At 42.3% G+C, this 17,649-nt stretch overlaps 1 protein-coding gene across 2 annotated transcripts in view; it reads right to left on the bottom strand.

The window, feature by feature from the left end:
- Positions 1-17,649, bottom strand: part of robo3 (roundabout, axon guidance receptor, homolog 3) — a 109,804-nt gene that overhangs the window by 33,398 nt on the left and 58,757 nt on the right. For both annotated transcript variants that reach the window (XM_080041126.1, XM_080041127.1), the window contains exons 7-9: positions 11,369-11,493; positions 7,189-7,360; positions 3,916-4,121 (exon numbers count right to left, since the gene is read on the bottom strand). In XM_080041126.1, the coding sequence (XP_079897252.1) occupies positions 3,916-4,121; positions 7,189-7,360; positions 11,369-11,493 (503 nt within the window). The remainder of the gene's footprint in view (positions 1-3,915; positions 4,122-7,188; positions 7,361-11,368; positions 11,494-17,649) is intronic.

Below are 17,649 nucleotides of genomic sequence, written 5' to 3'. Positions count from 1 at the left end.
GCGCGCGTGTGTGTGTCTGTCTGAGGAGGTGTATAAGCGGTGTCCCCAGATGGTGGCGTTTGACGGCGGACGGGGGGAAACGGGCGCAGCAGGGGCGGGTGGGGGTAAACAGCCGGGGACACCTGACTATTAATCAAGGCCTGGCAGCTCTGGAGCCCTGCGCCAAACAGATTGCTGAGAAATGGATGAGGCCAGAGGAGAAAGGGAAGAAGAGGAGAACAGGAGGGAGGCTAAAGAGAGGGAGTTGTAATCTTAAAGCTACAGTACGTAACTTTCGCTTACATTCAAACCATCGGCAAACGAGATGAAACAAAGTTGATTTAAGCCTATCAGCTCCACAAAACTCTCTCTGTTTTTCTCACCAGGCAACGTTAACAAACTGGTGCGCCGCCAACTAAAACTGGCAAAGGAGTTCAAGAAGGGCCCAAAGAAAGTTTTCTTTCCTATAGGCTCTGTAAACTGGTATGTAAACAAACGGTTCGAAAACAAAGGGGGCCCACCTGAGCTAGCAACATGCCCGTCTACAGAGCTTAGGCTGTGTATTCCCACTCAGCGCACACACAGTACGGACAGGTAGCGGATTGTGAGGAAGATATTCACTGATTTGGACAAAAAGTGATTTATTTGACAAAGGGGGGGCTCTCCAGAATCACTGACTCCACCTTTAACAGTGCACCAACTAATGTCAGCTTTATTTATTACAGTTTGACTTCATCATTGACATTTGGGATCATTCTACACTGCACTTTGATTACATTATCATATAGCCAGTCAAATATATTTATTATTTCTTTAGTTTATTTTGTCCACCACCTGCTATCGGCTCAGTTAACATGGGGGATCAGCTAACAATAGGGCACAGGAGGTTGATAATGACGTGGGATGGTTTTTCTGTGAGGGCGCAGAGGGGGAAATGTGATTAGCGCCTATGACATGTGTACACTAGGGTTTAAACTCAACACATCAACTCCATTTCCTGCTCAAACCTGATTACTCCACAGTAATCCGTTTGCTTTTGTCCTTCTCACTCTCTCTCTCTCTCTCTCTCTCTCTTCTGGCTTTTTGTTTGGGTTCCTCTGCTTCCCCACACTGTCCCTCTCCCTATCCTTTCCCTTTCTTACCTTGCCATACCCGCCGCGTACACGCACGCACGCACACACACACACACACACACACACACACACACACACACACACACACACACACACACACACACACACACACACACACACACACACACACACACACACACACACACACACACACACACACACACACACACACACACACACACACACACACAATCCCACGCCCACAGCAACCATTTAGCAGGATGGCAGCACAAAACTCTCTTTACCCACCCCACCAGCAACATACACACACACAAACACACACACACACACACGCACACACAAACGCTTCCTGTCTGTCCAGGACGTCTTGGCACCAGTGAGGGACAGCGGTAGTGTGTGTATGCGCGTGGGCACTTTTGTGTGTGTGTGTGTGTGTGTGCGTGTGTGTGTGTGAGCGTTTGTGTGTGCGTGTGTGTGTGTCTGGCAGAGATCCCAGGGTAATGGCATCTCCTCATTGCCAGGGTGTGAGTAACAAACAGACCATCTGTCCCCCTCCAGGGGCCCGCACCAAAATCGACTTATTTGGACTGATTATTCCAGGGTGAAGAAGTGTGTTTAATGGATGCAGATTTCATTTGTCATTCTTCATATCATACAAAGGGAAAGACTGTGCTCAATTTAATGCTACGTCTTTTGAAGGTAATTCATAAACAAGATCACTTTTAGACATCTTAAAAGAGATATAACCTTCTGTCGCCAAGATGTTAAGGTATTTTAAATTGTAGGCCTTAGGGACGAATAGGTTTTTTTACTTATGAAAATTTGGAAAAAAGCCTTATTTCACCATTTCCTTTCATTCTTTAATTGAGCCAGTATGACACTGTTATCATAAGATTAGAAAAATTAAAACAATATCAGAGGAAATGGATGTCTAGTACACCTATTTTTCACTAGTATCCACTTTAATATTGATATTGACGATATAGAACACCAAGTTTAAAGAGAAATGTCCAGTTTATTACCTATGGCTCCAATTTGCACTCATCAATAAAAAAGCTTATATATTTTAAACCATGGAAACATTGCTTAAAACAAATGTAACAAGGCAAACATGTAAACAGTGTGTTGGTCTGTAAACTATGCTGGATGTGTTTACAGACAGTCTGGCTTATCATTCAACTTCCTTCCTGATTTGAATGACGATGCTACAAAGATGACTGCATCACATCGTCTACTGCCGATCACACCCAAATCTAGCTGCTCTGTGAAAGCAGGGAAATTGTATTTGTTTTCACTGTAATTGTGGCTCTTGGTTATTTGTGTAAGTGATGGCCTCCAAGTGTCTAATGTATGACACATGACAAGCCCAACAACTAAAGTGTACAAAACAATACATATCAAAATGAAACGAAGCAATAATTACTCCATATACTTGTATACCCTTTGTAGTTCTGTTTTCTCGTCTAGCGCGTCAATGCTTCACACAGCAGCTATCACCGGGGGGGCTATGTCAGAAAACCAGATCAAACGGGAAACTAAAAGTCTACAGAGAACTTCAACGCCGTTGTTTGACAGCTTTCGAAATTTTTATTCCCACATGACTTGAATGCAGCACGGAAAAAAAGTCTTAAGGCTTCTGACTCCCTTCCACCATCTTCTCTCTCTCCATCTCTCTCCCTCCCTCTATCCCTCCATCCAGCCCTCACTGGCGGTGATGATGTATCGAGGATTTAATTACAGGTCTCGGCGATCGTTAATCATTGAGAACCCACAATCAATTAATGTGTGAGCCCTGCTCCTCCACTCTCACAGTGACCTCAGGTGCTGTGGTTGGTACCCGGGAGAAAGGACACACACACACACATACACTAACATACACACACACACACACACACACACACACACACTCAGGGGCCAGAGAGGATTTCATTAGCAGTGGAATAAGATGGTGCTAACGACCGCTAATGGCCCCGCGCGCTCATTACCATGGTGATCACGCCTCAAAGATGTATAGGTTACATTCAACCACCTCCCACCTCACTCTCATCATTTGAGCCCAACCTTTAAAAAATGTCCTCTGTTTAAGTGTTCTATTCTTTCCCTGTAATTAAAAAACTGGTGGTGTGTTTTTTTTTTTTTTGTCTTTGAATGTGGAATGTGTTTATGTTGCGTGGACCGCGACGGGTTTGATGTGCAAAATAGCAGAACACGTGTGGATTGCAGAAGAGATTTAAATGAGTGGGCAGGATGGTGATGGTGATAGAATGAGAAGTAGTGTGTACAATGAATGAAGCTCAGTTGAAGGTCATCACACAGGTAAATGGAACATTGAGATAGAACGTTTATCATTAGTCTGGGAATTCATCTCTAACGAATAAAGTGGGTGGGCACTTTATATACGTTTAAGGTGAGAAACTGCAGGCCGATATACTTTTTTTTTTTTTCCATAAGATTACTATATCCCGTATTTTCCGCACTATAAGCCGCAAGTGTTATAATGTTTAATTACCATTTGTAAGAGTTTGCGCACAGAGGGGATTGTCGGGAAAGAGATGGCTGCTTGAGGAAGCTCCCATTTATTAACATTTCAACAAACAAGTTGCATATTTGCATAACATATTCAAGTGTTACCATTTAGAGCAATAGTAGACTAGCTACAGAACATATGCTGTGCTGTGTAATAACAGGGTCGAAAAATGGGGAAAAAGTTGCGGCTTATAGTCCGAAAATTACGGTATATAGAATCAAACATTTCAACTTCTACAACACTTTTCCATAATCATTCTCAGAATTATACCTGAAGGTTGATCACATGCAGTCACACCTAGTCTACTTCACATACCTGGAGGTTGGTGATTTGGAAGGTGCCGTTTTCCATCAGGCTGATTCGAGCATCGTTGGCCAGGATCCTCTGTCCGTCTTTCTCCCACTGGATGCTGGGTAGAGGGTTCCCCAGGATGTGGCAGTGCAGCTGGGTGGTGGAGCCCGGAGCTAGCGTGTTATTGGCGGGACCCTGGCGTATGATGGGCGGCACGCGGTCCGAAGGCGCTGTTGTGAGAGAAAGTCAAGGCACATGGGTATTGGAGTATTGAAAAAAAAAATGGTCTCACTTTCAGCTCCTTTAAAAAAAGTTTAGTTCAGTTTGTTGTATTTCTAAACGGAGATCCAATAACCGCTCATTCTTATGATTTTTAATATGATTTTGTTGAAAAGGAAAGAGTATGCCCACAGTGCTATAGTTTGGCTGCTTCATTAAACTCAGAAGCACCCAAACAAATTCATTTTTTTTTCACATAACAAAACTACTGCAATCAAACATATATTCAATATCTGACTAACCATGGCCAGTAATGTTTTGATCATCATGCGGCCCTTACTCTCATGGCCGACTTCACGGTGGTATTTTAATGAGGGTATTTTTGAAACTATTTCCTGCCGAAACAAAAACTCTTGTCCAACATAACCACAGACATCTTATAACAACAGCATTAACAATAGACCAGATGCAATTCTTAGTGGCTTAACAGCGGCTATGTCAAAAGCCACAGAATGTTATTTGGCTTTTGCAAAATCCACAACATCCATTCCAATGTTATCCACTCTCACTAACCACAAGAAGTAAAAAAGCTACAAGGATTTAAATGAAATGTCAAACATATTATCCTTGGCTGATTTTTTTATTATGGTTTTTCAAGTTATTGTTCAGTTTTGTCATCATTTATCTGGAAGCCATTTTTAACCAGAAAGATACATCACCTCAACCCGATATGCTCTTTGTGAAACCACAGCCTGTCCCCCCTCTTGCCATGTCAAATTGTAAAATGTCACTGTAAGCGTCCTCCTCCCCTCCAGACCTAACCTCAGTTCAACATGCAAATGAATGGCATGGATTTTTTTCTCTCTGACAGGAATACGTTGATACAGTTACCTTCATGTCAGACACAAGGACCACTTGACAGGAGCTTGAGTGGTACTTCAATGAAGACGGTTATTAGATATTTATTACTCTACCACTGTCTCTTGTCTCTCTGCAAGCTCGATTGTATTCCATTTGAGATGGAAACACAGGAAAGGCTCTCGCACTTGATTTTTTGGTATTCCGTATTTTTCGGCTTTATTAGCCTAGCTGTAATCTTATTAAATTGATTCCACACAGGCAACTTGGGTCGAGCCAATCAGGAGATTGCGTACAGAGCAAAGGAGAATTTCATCAGGTGATCAAAAAGTGTTGTAACTATCCCGATCGTTTGAAAGTCTATTTCAGTCAGAGGACCAGTTTGACACGTTGCTAGCAATACTGGAGCCTCATATTAAAGACTAGCAATTTCAGCAACCCAATTGACCCTGAGCAGCGCCTAGCAGTGTGGTAGGAACACACACACACACACAAAACCTAAATGACGGACACATTTTTAGAAAGCAATTAAACAAGGAAACGTGATAGAAACAACGTGAGCTAGTATTTCATTTTTTAAAAGTGTGACACAAAAATTGTATATACAGTCTTCTGTATCATACTGAGCTGGGGTATATGATTTCTGATTGGTCAAAGTTAACATGAGCTGTACACTTTGACCAATCAGAGCGAGGCTCCGATTCTCTGTTCATATTGGCTGTTGGGACTGTCCATTCACTTTGGCACGACTTTGTTGGTGTAGACCGTGTCAGGGAGGGACCATAGGGGAGTGACCAAAGAGAACAAGTGGAGCGGTTGAGGTATTTGAATTCGAATCTCTATCCCAACTGCCATTTTCTCCCCAAATCCTCCACCCCAGCTTTTAAGTGTGTTAACCAATGATTCAACACTATGCCCATCTGTTGAAGGCTGTCAGATCGTTGGCAAACAAATGCTGATGGGGAATTGGCACGAAACGTTACGAAAAAAACACTTTGTGAAAGGTTGGCCGGGAGAGAGAGAGTTTTATGAGATCTTTCTTTTAGCTCAGGGAAATGTAGAGAAACAACTTGGCTTCACATCAGAGCCCAAATAAAACTGGGATTTTTAACTTTTGATTCATATTATGCACATTTGTATTTGATGTGCAGCTACAGCTAACCATAGACATCATAACCCAGAAAATACATGTGTCCTGAAGTATAAGCAATGCAGTCATCACCATGAGACCCATGGACATATATGGCTGCCCCTCTCTCCACGTCTGTATGTCAATCTGAAACGTAAACAGCACTGTGAGAGTGTTGCCTACTAGCTAGAGCAATGCTTAGTTTGGACAAGTACCCTAAAATTCCTGCACACTCGTAAATGGTAGTGGTGTGATTTTAACTGAAAAGACCTGGGTTTTTTATTTTCTTTGCTTCCCTGTAAGGACAACTGGCACTCACAAAGCCCTCGCCATGCAATGACTGAGCAAAAAAAAAAACTTTTACTCACTCTACCATATGCCTATACACCCTAATTAGTAGTCTGTTGCTGTCAAAAGATCTGATATGAATGGGAGTGATGCAGGGAGGAGAGGCGTAGTGTTACGATGCATCAGTGTTAGTATAGCACACAACCATCGCTAGCTTTTTCCCTTTGATCACAGCAAGATAAGGACTCCTGCTGTTCCCTCATATGGGGGAAAGGAAACGTTTTAATTTGAGGTGGATTTGAAGGCTTCTTCTAAATGATGTCGCTGCAGGTGTATAAAGGGAAGGGAGGATGGCAGGTCAAATCAGCAGATTGAAGCTGGAAATGCGGAAGTTTAGTAATGCACAAAAAAAAGTTGTTGTTTTGTCTTTGTACTGGCCTATCCGAAGAGACTTTAGAATACGCAGCACACACAGTGTATCTTTAATCATTTGTGGTCTACTTGTTTTTTTCTTCTTGATTCATACAGTTTACTGGGGGAACGTTTCAGTCAAATTTGTAATAGATAAGTTGGACCACAGCACAAAAAAAATCTAAAATAAAAAGTCCCCGATATTAGGAGCTAGTTATGTTTTACCCCCTATTCATTTTTTCCTAATGGACCAATTCTGCTATTCTATATTTCAACTGTGAGACTAGGTTGGATACACACATTGTAGTGGCAAAACGGTTATGACACTTTCTATTGTGCCTGCCTGTCTGTCTGTCTGTCTGTGTGTGTGTGTGTCTGTATTTTGCACTCACCACTCTCCACCTCCAGCAAGGCTTTGGTGAGGATGCTGCCTGCCACACTGATGGCCTGGCAGATGTAATACCCAGAGTCTTCCACCTGGACGTCTGCTATGGACAGCTCTCCGCTCAGAGACACAGAGAAACGACCCGACTGGGTGGGCTCCTGGATGGGGAACAGCAAGATCTGGATAGGACAGAGAAGAAAAAAAACGCAGGTAAGACTTTGTATTTAGCTTGATTTGTTGTACTATATTTGTTTTATAGTTAAAGCTATAGTGTGTAACTTATGTCGTCAACCCATGAGGAATGCTGAGTAATAACAACAACACTGTTTTCTTAGCAGTAGAATCAACAATTGAAACATTTTGTGGGCTACTTGAGCTCCTGCATCAGTGTCAGGGGTGGGTGACACCTTTTTGTAAACGCTGCCATGCTGAGAAATACAGAGTTAGTTTTGTGAAGCTGATAGGCTCAATCAACGATGTGTCAACTGATTTGGCGATGGCTTTAAATGTATCCAACATTCATTTATAGGAATGAATTTACGCACTGTAGCTTTAACTTGTATTTATCAATTAAATATATCATCGAGTATTCATCATCACTTTTTTAAACCGTGGTAAAAAAAAATAATAATCTGAACTAGATAACAGGCATGATTGTTCTGTGTCTTTTTCTCAATAGGTGGATATTGAAAGGAAAAAGTCTTCAAACCTCCTAGCTACAGGACAAAAGAAATGAGGTCAATGCTAAAACATCGCTAAGCTGTTCCACTTCAGCGGTACACAATACCATTTTATAAACGCTGGGGTTTTTGAATGATCAAGGTTGAGGCTTGTGCTGAAATAATCAGTTTATATAACAGACTATTGAAAATGAAGAAGCATGGGCGCCCTTAGCTCAGTTGGTAAGGCGTCCCCCCCCCCCCCATGGGCCTTGGCCAGCAGCGGACCCGGGTTCGATTCCAGCCCGCGGTCATTCTCTGCATGTCACTCCCCTCTCTGCCCCATTTCAACTCTGTCTCTACACTATCAATAAAGCATAAAAATGCCCCAAAAAATATCTTAAAAAAAATAAAAAATAAAATTAAGAAGCATAAGACAAGCCATCTTAACAACCCTATGTTCCTTCAACTTTGACCTCCAGACTATATCTCTGTGCATGAGTGTGTGCATCCAAGATCCAAAAAAACAAAAAACAGATGAGCAGAAAGGGGTTGAACAAATGCCAACAATGGACAAGAGAAAGGATGTCGCTAGACAAACTAATTCACTGTATTATTACTGTGTGCACTCAGCATTGACAAAATCAAGAAAAGAACAAATGGTGCATTGCGCTTGTAACTAATCCATTTCAATACACTTACATCATCCAGACTCTCAAGCTGGCCATTTCATCCAATGACTAAGAACATATAGGGTTTCCTGGCTTTTGCTCAAGGGCTCTTAAACAAGGGAATACTGACACCACTTCAAACTTGAAACTCATCCCAACTACAGTGCCAATAGCTTACATCCACCTGTTGGATATATACCATTGTTCATGGGAGCTTCTGCCGCATTAACTCATATCAATAATACATAACCCTTTTACCTGCATGACCATTTTTCATTTATTTCATTTTATCCCTAGCCTGAAAAGCAATTCACACCATAGCCTTGTACAAATCATGTTATATTGGATTGTTCACTAACGTAATGCAATGTCGATATGTTATCCTTGGATCTTTTTTTACCCTGCTTTTTCCCATTGGTCAGAATATGATATAAACAGTCTATTTCCTGGGTCTTTCATTGAAAGCCATAGCAGAGACTATTTCACTTCACGCTACCCACATACAGTATCTCCTCTTCGTCTTCCTCCTCTTTATCTCTCTCCTCCACTCTTGTTCTCCTCTCTTCCCACACACACACACACACACACACACACACACACACACACACACACCACAGGCCTCTTCCAGTCTCACTCTGCCCCCTCTAATCTGTACCTGGGAGCCATGCTACAGGCACCCACACACTCTCTCAGCAGGCCTTTCAGTGCATTCCAGCTGGCTGCAATGCTTATCATACACTAGCCTTTCTCACACACGTACTTAGGCATTCGTGTGCGCACACACATGCACACACACACACACACACACACACACACACACACACACACACACACACACACACACACACACACACACACACACAGACATAGAGCTTTCAAGAAGCGTAGGCCTGTGCAGACTCACGCTAAGATGAATAATACCCTGTGTGGATGATGGGAAAATGAGGTGCGTATGAGTGTGTGTGTGTGTGTGTGTGTGTGTGTGTGTGTGTGTGTGTGTGTGTGTGTGTGTGTGTGTGTGTGTGTGTGTGTAGGTGTAGGTGTGTGTGAGTGAGTCACCATGGCACTTAGATACATCACCTAACAGTAAAAGCTAAGAATGACAGTCAAGAAGCCTGCAGTGAGAAGTGATGCAGGCTCTTTGTAAAGCAAACGTATCAGAGTGGCATGTACATTTAACAAAACTACCATTAGAACTTTAACGGTCACACATTATGCTTATGTTCAGGTGCAAATTTATAATTTGGGTTTCAACTAAAAGCTGTTTTCAGAGTGTAGTGTCCATAAAAAACCTTAATATTCTTCAGATTCAGGAGTATCTGGGGCTGTGCTTATCATGGAAGTGGAGGTATAGTGCCAAGTTAGGTTGATATGAGGGGGTGTGACCTCCACCCTTATGACATCATAGGGGAGAATAATCGGATTGGGTTTTTTTAATACAGGTTTTCAGAAAGTTAAAGGAGAGAGGGTGGTTGTTTTCTCCTTCTTTGTGATTGTGAATCTCTAGACACACCAGGGGACTAATAATATTGTTGATTTTGCGAAATAGGTTACCTTTAAAAAAAAAATCAGTAGGGCTCTTTTCTGAAATATGTGTATATGTCAGTGAAATTATCCAAAATGTCATTGATGTAGTCGAACCATGTACTGTCAGTTGAGCTGGGCTTACACTGTTTTGCTGGACGATTGGACTTTTTCTTCTTCTTTTGGACTAGAGCACTGCAGGTATGTGAGCCCATTATGATGATGCAGTGTTACGACTTCAATGAATGGGAGGGCTGTGTGTGTGTGTTTTCATGCTGCGCTGCTAATATTGACCTGAACACTAGCCTGTGGAAGAAGCAGGTTGGAGCTGTGCTTGTTTACTGCAAACCAACAGGAACCCTCTGGATGGATGCTTTTCAACTTTCGAGTGGAACTTGTTCTGAAATGGAATTCTGAACAACGTACCTCCTGCCTAGGGCTTAGAAGGATTTTCCAAGGCAAACCTCATTTGAAAAACTGCTTTAGCTCTAGGCACTGGAACCCCACACATATCCCTACTGTATATGCATCTTATTATATTCCTTGCTATATGTATAATGTTATAAATCTTTTATTTTATGTGACTTTGTAACTTCTCTAAGCTATCATTTTTGCCAAGTCTATTTTTTTGAAGGTGCTACGAGGAACTTTTTAATATTTCTGAAAAGATCTAATTTTTCCTCTGATGATCATAAATGACATCTAACAACAAACGAGACCATCAGTGCGAAGAATGCTATTTTAATATAGTTTTTCTTAATGCCTTTTTCACAGGAATGCTCACCTAGGAACTAGAACTGGCGTAGTAAAAAAACACTACCGCTTTTGTCCAAAGGGGGTGCAAGAATGAACACAAACTGAAGGTTACTTGGAGCACCTTTAAAGAGATAATGCATTTGAATTTGTGTGGAAACCCTTAAATCATATTACACATTGTAACTTTTTTTAAATTAGCATATTCAGACACAGAAAGGGAATGTGTCTACACAGAAATATGTTGTTAAATATTATGTTATATTGGTTTCATAATAATGAAATTCAAACTGAGAAAAAAAAGTACTTGGGAACATGTATCTGAGTGTGTTGAGTGCAAAATAACCTACAACAGTGTTACCATGGCTTACCCATGGCTTCTCTATTTCCAACTCCCTGTTAACCCCCAGCCCTCCCTGCCACTCAAACCCCCGTTATCCGATCCACCTTCTGTCAGACACAAACTCACCATGAAGCCATGATGGATGCTGAAGAGGGCAGGAGCTGTGTCTCTCATTAGTAAGGGAAGTTTCACAAGAACCCACTTTTTACACATTGCCTCAGGGACTTTTTTTCTTACCTGGCTGCCTTCCTTTTGCCAAAAGACGGCCGGCGGAGGGTTTCCTTTGGTGCCACAGAGGAAGGTTACGGTGCGACCCGGGGCTGTGATCTGGTCCCGTGGCCTAACCACGATCTGAGGGGGCACTGCAACACACAGAGAGAGGGAAACGGTTATCCAGGCACTACAGAAAATAAGTCTTTGTGTGTGTGTGTGTGTGTGTGTGTGTGTGTGTGTGTGTGTGTGTGTGTGCGTGCGTGTGTGTGTGTGTGTGTGTGCGTGCGTGTGTGGTCAGTGTGTGTTAAAGTGGGATTAATACAGTGAGAATGTGCCAGCAGTGGCATTGAGTGCATTAAGCCGTGACAGGCAACCAGTGAGTGATGACAACAACTTAGGACTGACAACTCTCTCACTCAAGCTCTCGCTGTGTCGTTATCTCTCATGCGCACAAGCACACAAGATCGCGCGCACACACACACACACACGCACACACACACACACACACACACACACACACACACACACACACACACACACACACACACACACACACACACACACACACACACACACACACACACACACACACACACACACACACACACACACACACACACACACACACACACACACACACACACACACACACACACACACACACACACACACACACACACAATCACATGTACATCCACCCGAATGGGCTCTAAGTAACCATAAAACAGAACATTGCAGATCCCTGCTGTCACTTACAAACATCATTTATGTCTGCTTTCAATAAGCGGTTTATTATTTTTACATGCAGAACACGAGGTGCTATAGCCTGACTGCCTATTATTCACTGATTACCACTTAAAAGTTAAGGCAAAGAGAGACACACTGTGAAACACATTTTGAATAGGAAGGTTTCTTTTAGATGGAAAATTACCATTTTTTCAATTAACATAGTTAATATACATATTTGAGAACTTAGGTCAGAATCCTTGTAGCAGATCATAGCCCCTGATAAATCACCCAGCTGCTATTCTGTGATCAGCGGCTACTTGCTTTTAACCATCATTGAACTGTGTTCAAATATTAATTGGGTCCAAATATGCATTCAAGGGCACTGGCCAACTACTCTCGATTAAAGGTGTTGAACATGGGAGGATTTTGTGTTAAAATAGCAAGATGTAGTAACTCTTAAAAAAGGTTAAAAAAGCCAAAACAGAAAAAAAAACCTTCATTATTTTTGGTACCTTCAACAAAAGGCCAATCTTTCCGAGCTCACATACGAGACATTTTGATTCTCTGTTGTTAGTTGATGTAAGTGCTTTGGAAGTTGAGATTTTTGGTTCATATAGAAGTATTGAAAAAAAGGGGGTTGTAAAGGAGAAATATACAGACACAAACAGGCAAGGTTTAGTCAAATAAACTCCTAAATTTCCTTTTTGTAGCGTTTGATTATACACTTTATGAGAGATGTTATGGAAGCAAAACTGACACAAAATCTAAAAAATTGACCAGGGCCGGAAAAATATGTTCTTCATGGAACTGTCTACTACCAGGATGGGGGCAAAGAAACAAAACAGATTGTCTGTGACCTTGATTCGTTTGGCTTTGATGGATGGCGCCTGCAATAGACGCGTATTGGTTAAGCTGTGATAATCAATCTCCTATGTGCTTTATTTTATAGCCTATCTAGCCACAGCCCACAGGAGGGAGCCTACATTCAGGTTTGTGGGTCACCTTTCTGATCCCAAGCACAGGGCTAATCAGATGTCTTTGAACACAACACTAATGGAAGGGAAGTCACATATGCACACACGCACACACACACACACACACACACACGCTGTTCTTTGATTTCTATTGATTCTGAAGCAAGTGACAGGTCTTGCTCTGCGGGGGTGGGGCGGGGGGGTAGGGAGGGTGAATGTATAATGACAGCCCTCCAACGGTCCTAATTGATTTCTCATCTTCCCACCTGATCTCTCCTGCTTCTCTTTCATTCTCTGTCTCAATTAGCATGGAGACAAACACAGAGAAAGGAGAGAGACAGGGGAGGAGGTGGAGAAGCTTAGAGTGACAAGTAACCGAAAAAGAAAACACTAAAGAAAGTCACATGGGTTGGCTCTGGAAGTCGTAGCGAATGTGAACAAAAAATAAATAGGTTCCTTACAAGTCTCCATTCATTTCATATGCGAAACTGAAGATTGCACAAAATAATAAGAATGAATGAAGACACTTATATCTCCAATCAATGAAAAGTCATTATACCTTGACTTTGTTTATACTACAGGTGGTAAAGCGATACTGTGTGTGCGCTGAAAGAAATACAGTATACACAGCCTATAGGTTCTGTAAACAGGTACAGTATGTCAGCAATAGTTTGTAAACAAAGAGAGCCCAGCGTGTAGCTAACAACATGGCCGTTTACAGAATTTAGGCTGAGTTTTCACCAATTTTGACAAAAAAAAAATTGACAGTTCTCCAGAATCACTGACCCCAGTTTAAACAGTGGATGTGATCATTCCAAAAATTGCCTTTTCTTCAAATGTGCTTTAGTAGCTCAGCTTGATTGAGTGAACAAGCCGCATGCTCTTTAATACATATTATATCCTCCTACCTTGGGGATCTATTTTGACCTTTTTTCTATTCTAAACACCTCTTCCACCACGGCCCCTTCACACAGCGGGAGAGAGGGATCCATGTGTCAGCCGCAGGATGAATCACAGCTAAGGGGGGCCTGGGCTGAGGTGGGTCAGGTCATGTCCGGGGATCATATACATGGACAACCCCCCACACACTGCGCGCACACACACACACACACACACACACACACACACACACACACACACACACACACACACACACACACACTGACCCTAAAAGGTCACAGCCCGAACACAGGCTCCCACTGTTTTGAATGTGAACCACAAATTGATATATGGGGCCGTGGTGAAGCCATGTTTCCTACACTAGACGTTCAAAACTAGACTTTCTTAGACTTTTTAAATGCCACTCAGAATTAGATTAAAGACTAATTTTACCAAAAAATTAATTTTAATTAATTTTCCAATTATTGTCTTATTTTGAAATTAACAAATTCAATGCCTTTTAAGACTGTTTAGGACTTTTCCACAGGCACCCTGACTGAAGCCCTGCATGCTCTCACTCACTCACCAGCAACCTCAGAAGATTGGCTTCTTGACAAAAGTGACGCAAGGCCCTGAAATATTAAAGAAATGCGCCGCGATACCAACAACGTCTTGTGTAATGATAACTGCGTGTGCTTGTTCACATACAGCTGTGATAAACATACACTGTAGGAAACACACTGTGGGAACCAGGCCATTTGACATAGGCGTGTCAACACCTGATCATCTCCTCCCCCCCCCCCCCCACCCCTTCACGCCTGCCTGACACGGCCCACCAAAACTCTGACCCAAATACAGTGACAGCTAGGAATATTCCGTGCTATATTAAAAAAAAAAAAATATCCACCCTTTTTTTACAGTGTGCTTCACAGCCCCTTTCTGGAGCATAACAATGTTTGATTTGAGGATAGCATAGTCGGCACATTGCCCCGAGGCGGTAATAAATAATTAGTGATAATGGGTGCGCTAGGGCTGCGACACTGAGCTTTAAGATTTAGGGCACAGAGAGAAAAACATTAGCATCCTCGACATGGGACGGGGGGAAAGATACAGGGAGATGGATTGCAACCGAGCAGCTGAAATATACATAACATACAAAAAAATACATCAGTAAAACAAAAGCGTGCCTGTACGTCGCTGGTACAGTCATTCCGTATTCTAGACAGGCTGCTGGCTCTAAGGTGTGACAGGCTTTTTGAAGTTTAAAAGCCCCCTTTAAAGAAAATAAAAGCGGAACTGTATCTGCTTATCAAAACACCCTGGCACCTCAATTTTTCGGGAATATAATAACCGCAGAAAAATGATAGCGCATAAACGGATAACTGCAGGAGGGGAGTGTCTCTTTGAGTGAGGTAAATTGGGAGAGGGTCTAAATAAAGAAATGGAACACTTTGGAGATAGGAATTCAAAGAAGCCCGAAGACTTGCTTTTCACATGCTGGGTATTGCCAGAGATGGAGAGAACACTGAAGGAGGGCTAGCATGCCTAAGAGAGAGGCAGAAATAGACTATAGGACCATGTACAAGCTACATTTCCACAGCTTTCTCTACGATAAGAACTGTCAAGACTAAAGGAGGAAAGTCTGGTCCGAGTGTTGTGAGGAAAGTGCCTGGTCTCTTAAGAATGTGTGTGTGTGTGTGTGTGTGTGTGTGTGTGTGTGTGTGTGTGTGTGTGTGTGTGTGTGTGTGTGTGTGTGTGTGTGTGTGTGTGTGTGTGTGTGTGTGTGTGCGTGCGTGTGTGTGTGTGTGTGTGTGCGTGTGTCTGTGTGATGAGGACTTAAGGTGCTTTTCAACATTACAAATAACTTGCAAAGTGAAGACACATGGCTAGTCCTTACTTTTTTTTCTTATTCTTTAATCAAGCTGTTGTTCTTGAAGTTAGCACATGTTAGCTGGGAGTGCAGAGACATGATTATGTGGCTCACTAGCTCATGGAAAAGCAAATCAGCTCTTAGAAGGTTGTCAAGTTGAAACAAATGCAACCAAGCAGAGAACTAGAACCCGGTTCTCATTGGTGGAAAAGGGGTATATGACATAATTTTTTGTGCTAACTGTTGCATTGGGCCATTTTAGGGATAATAGCATGTAGAGGGATCATAGTCCAGTATCTCTGTGTATATACTGGACAATATTTTGCGAGGTGCAGAATTAACAACAACACTATTGTTCAGTGCTAGGAAGTTGCAGGCCCTTTATAAGACTGTGGAGGCTTGGGTGTTGGTTGTGGTGAGTTTTCATTCTATCTTCAAAGGTGATACATGAAGATAAGATAGTGTATTGATGGGACCAGCCATCTCCCACTGAGATGGATCAGAGTGTGTGATTTGTTCCACTGCGGTCGCATGAAAAAAACATGTTGTTCAGTGGCATAGCAGAGGCAGACAAAGTGTTTACAACCAACATAGCATCTTACCTACTGCACACCCCCCACTGCACTAGACACTGTGTGATGTGCACCAACATACTGTAGCTATCAAACGCGGGTGAATACACACGCACACGCAAACACATACACACACACACCCAGCAGGAGTTCCTCAGGGGGCCTCCATGTGACAGGCAGCTGTCACAGTCCCACGGTGATGCAGACAGCGTGTTTGACACACACACACACATACACACACACACACACACACACACACACACACACACGTACGTACGCTTCAATAAACACACACTCAAGCTGTAGCTGCGCGAGTCTACGCAGCTTCCATATTATAAGCCTTCTCTCTCTCAGCAGCACACACTCACTTTGTATTTCCTGACAATGTATCGGCTCTGAAATGATGATTGAGGGGGTGGTTATTAACTGGGCATAATGTATTATAGCCCGGACCATAATTCATCTGTGCTTTGATTTAATTTGGAGTTGGGACCTTTTGTGCTCCAGAGCTTCCAGCCTATTTATACAACATCAATATATGGGGATTGGCTGGTGGGACCAGGTTTAAAACAGGGCAGAGAATAAGTAACAGGCAGAGGCAGAACTGTAATTCTTTGCTCTCGTAATGTTTAAGCACCCTCAGGCAGAGACAAAGAAGTAAAACCCTCCTGTAGGGTGAAGAGAAATTGAATTGGATGAAATGTTCTTAAGTAAGATCTCTCTTGCCTCCTGTCTGTACAAACAATAATGTAACATCATTCAAAATATCTGGTGCAAAGTGGTTATATCCCTTCCTTTCTTCCTTCCTATACCCCAGACAATTTGATCAAACCTGTCATCTCCTGTAAGCAGGTGAGTTTTTCATGCACCAATTTGTGCCTTTTTATGCATCAATTTATGGACGGCAATGTCTTTATTTATTTCTCAGTTCAAGAAAGTCACTGGAATGGTGGGAGGTCAGAAAGGTTAAGGTAATACGTTCCATTTTAGGGGTGTCTGACATTGTTAGTAAAAAAATATAGTTACATTATGTGTTTCATATTTTTTTTGATGGGACCAACACATTTTCCTTTTCTAAATATTCAGGGGGACATACTGTACTCTAAGCATCGCCCAGAAATCTAAAAACTATGCGGATGCCTGACCCAAGTAAGGCTTGATACAGACTCAAGTTGTCATAGTGAAAGGTGGAGTCAGTGATTCTGGAGAATACTTGTTTTTGTCAAAATCACTTTTTGCCAAAATCAGTGAATAATTCCTCGCGTTCCGCTACCTGTCCAT

This window comes from Ammodytes marinus (assembly GCF_949987685.1).
Source record: "Ammodytes marinus genome assembly, chromosome: 14".
Lineage (NCBI taxonomy): Eukaryota > Metazoa > Chordata > Actinopteri > Uranoscopiformes > Ammodytidae > Ammodytes > Ammodytes marinus.
The sequence above is the reverse complement of the archived record's forward strand: the minus strand, read 5'-3'. Positions and strand labels throughout refer to the sequence as shown.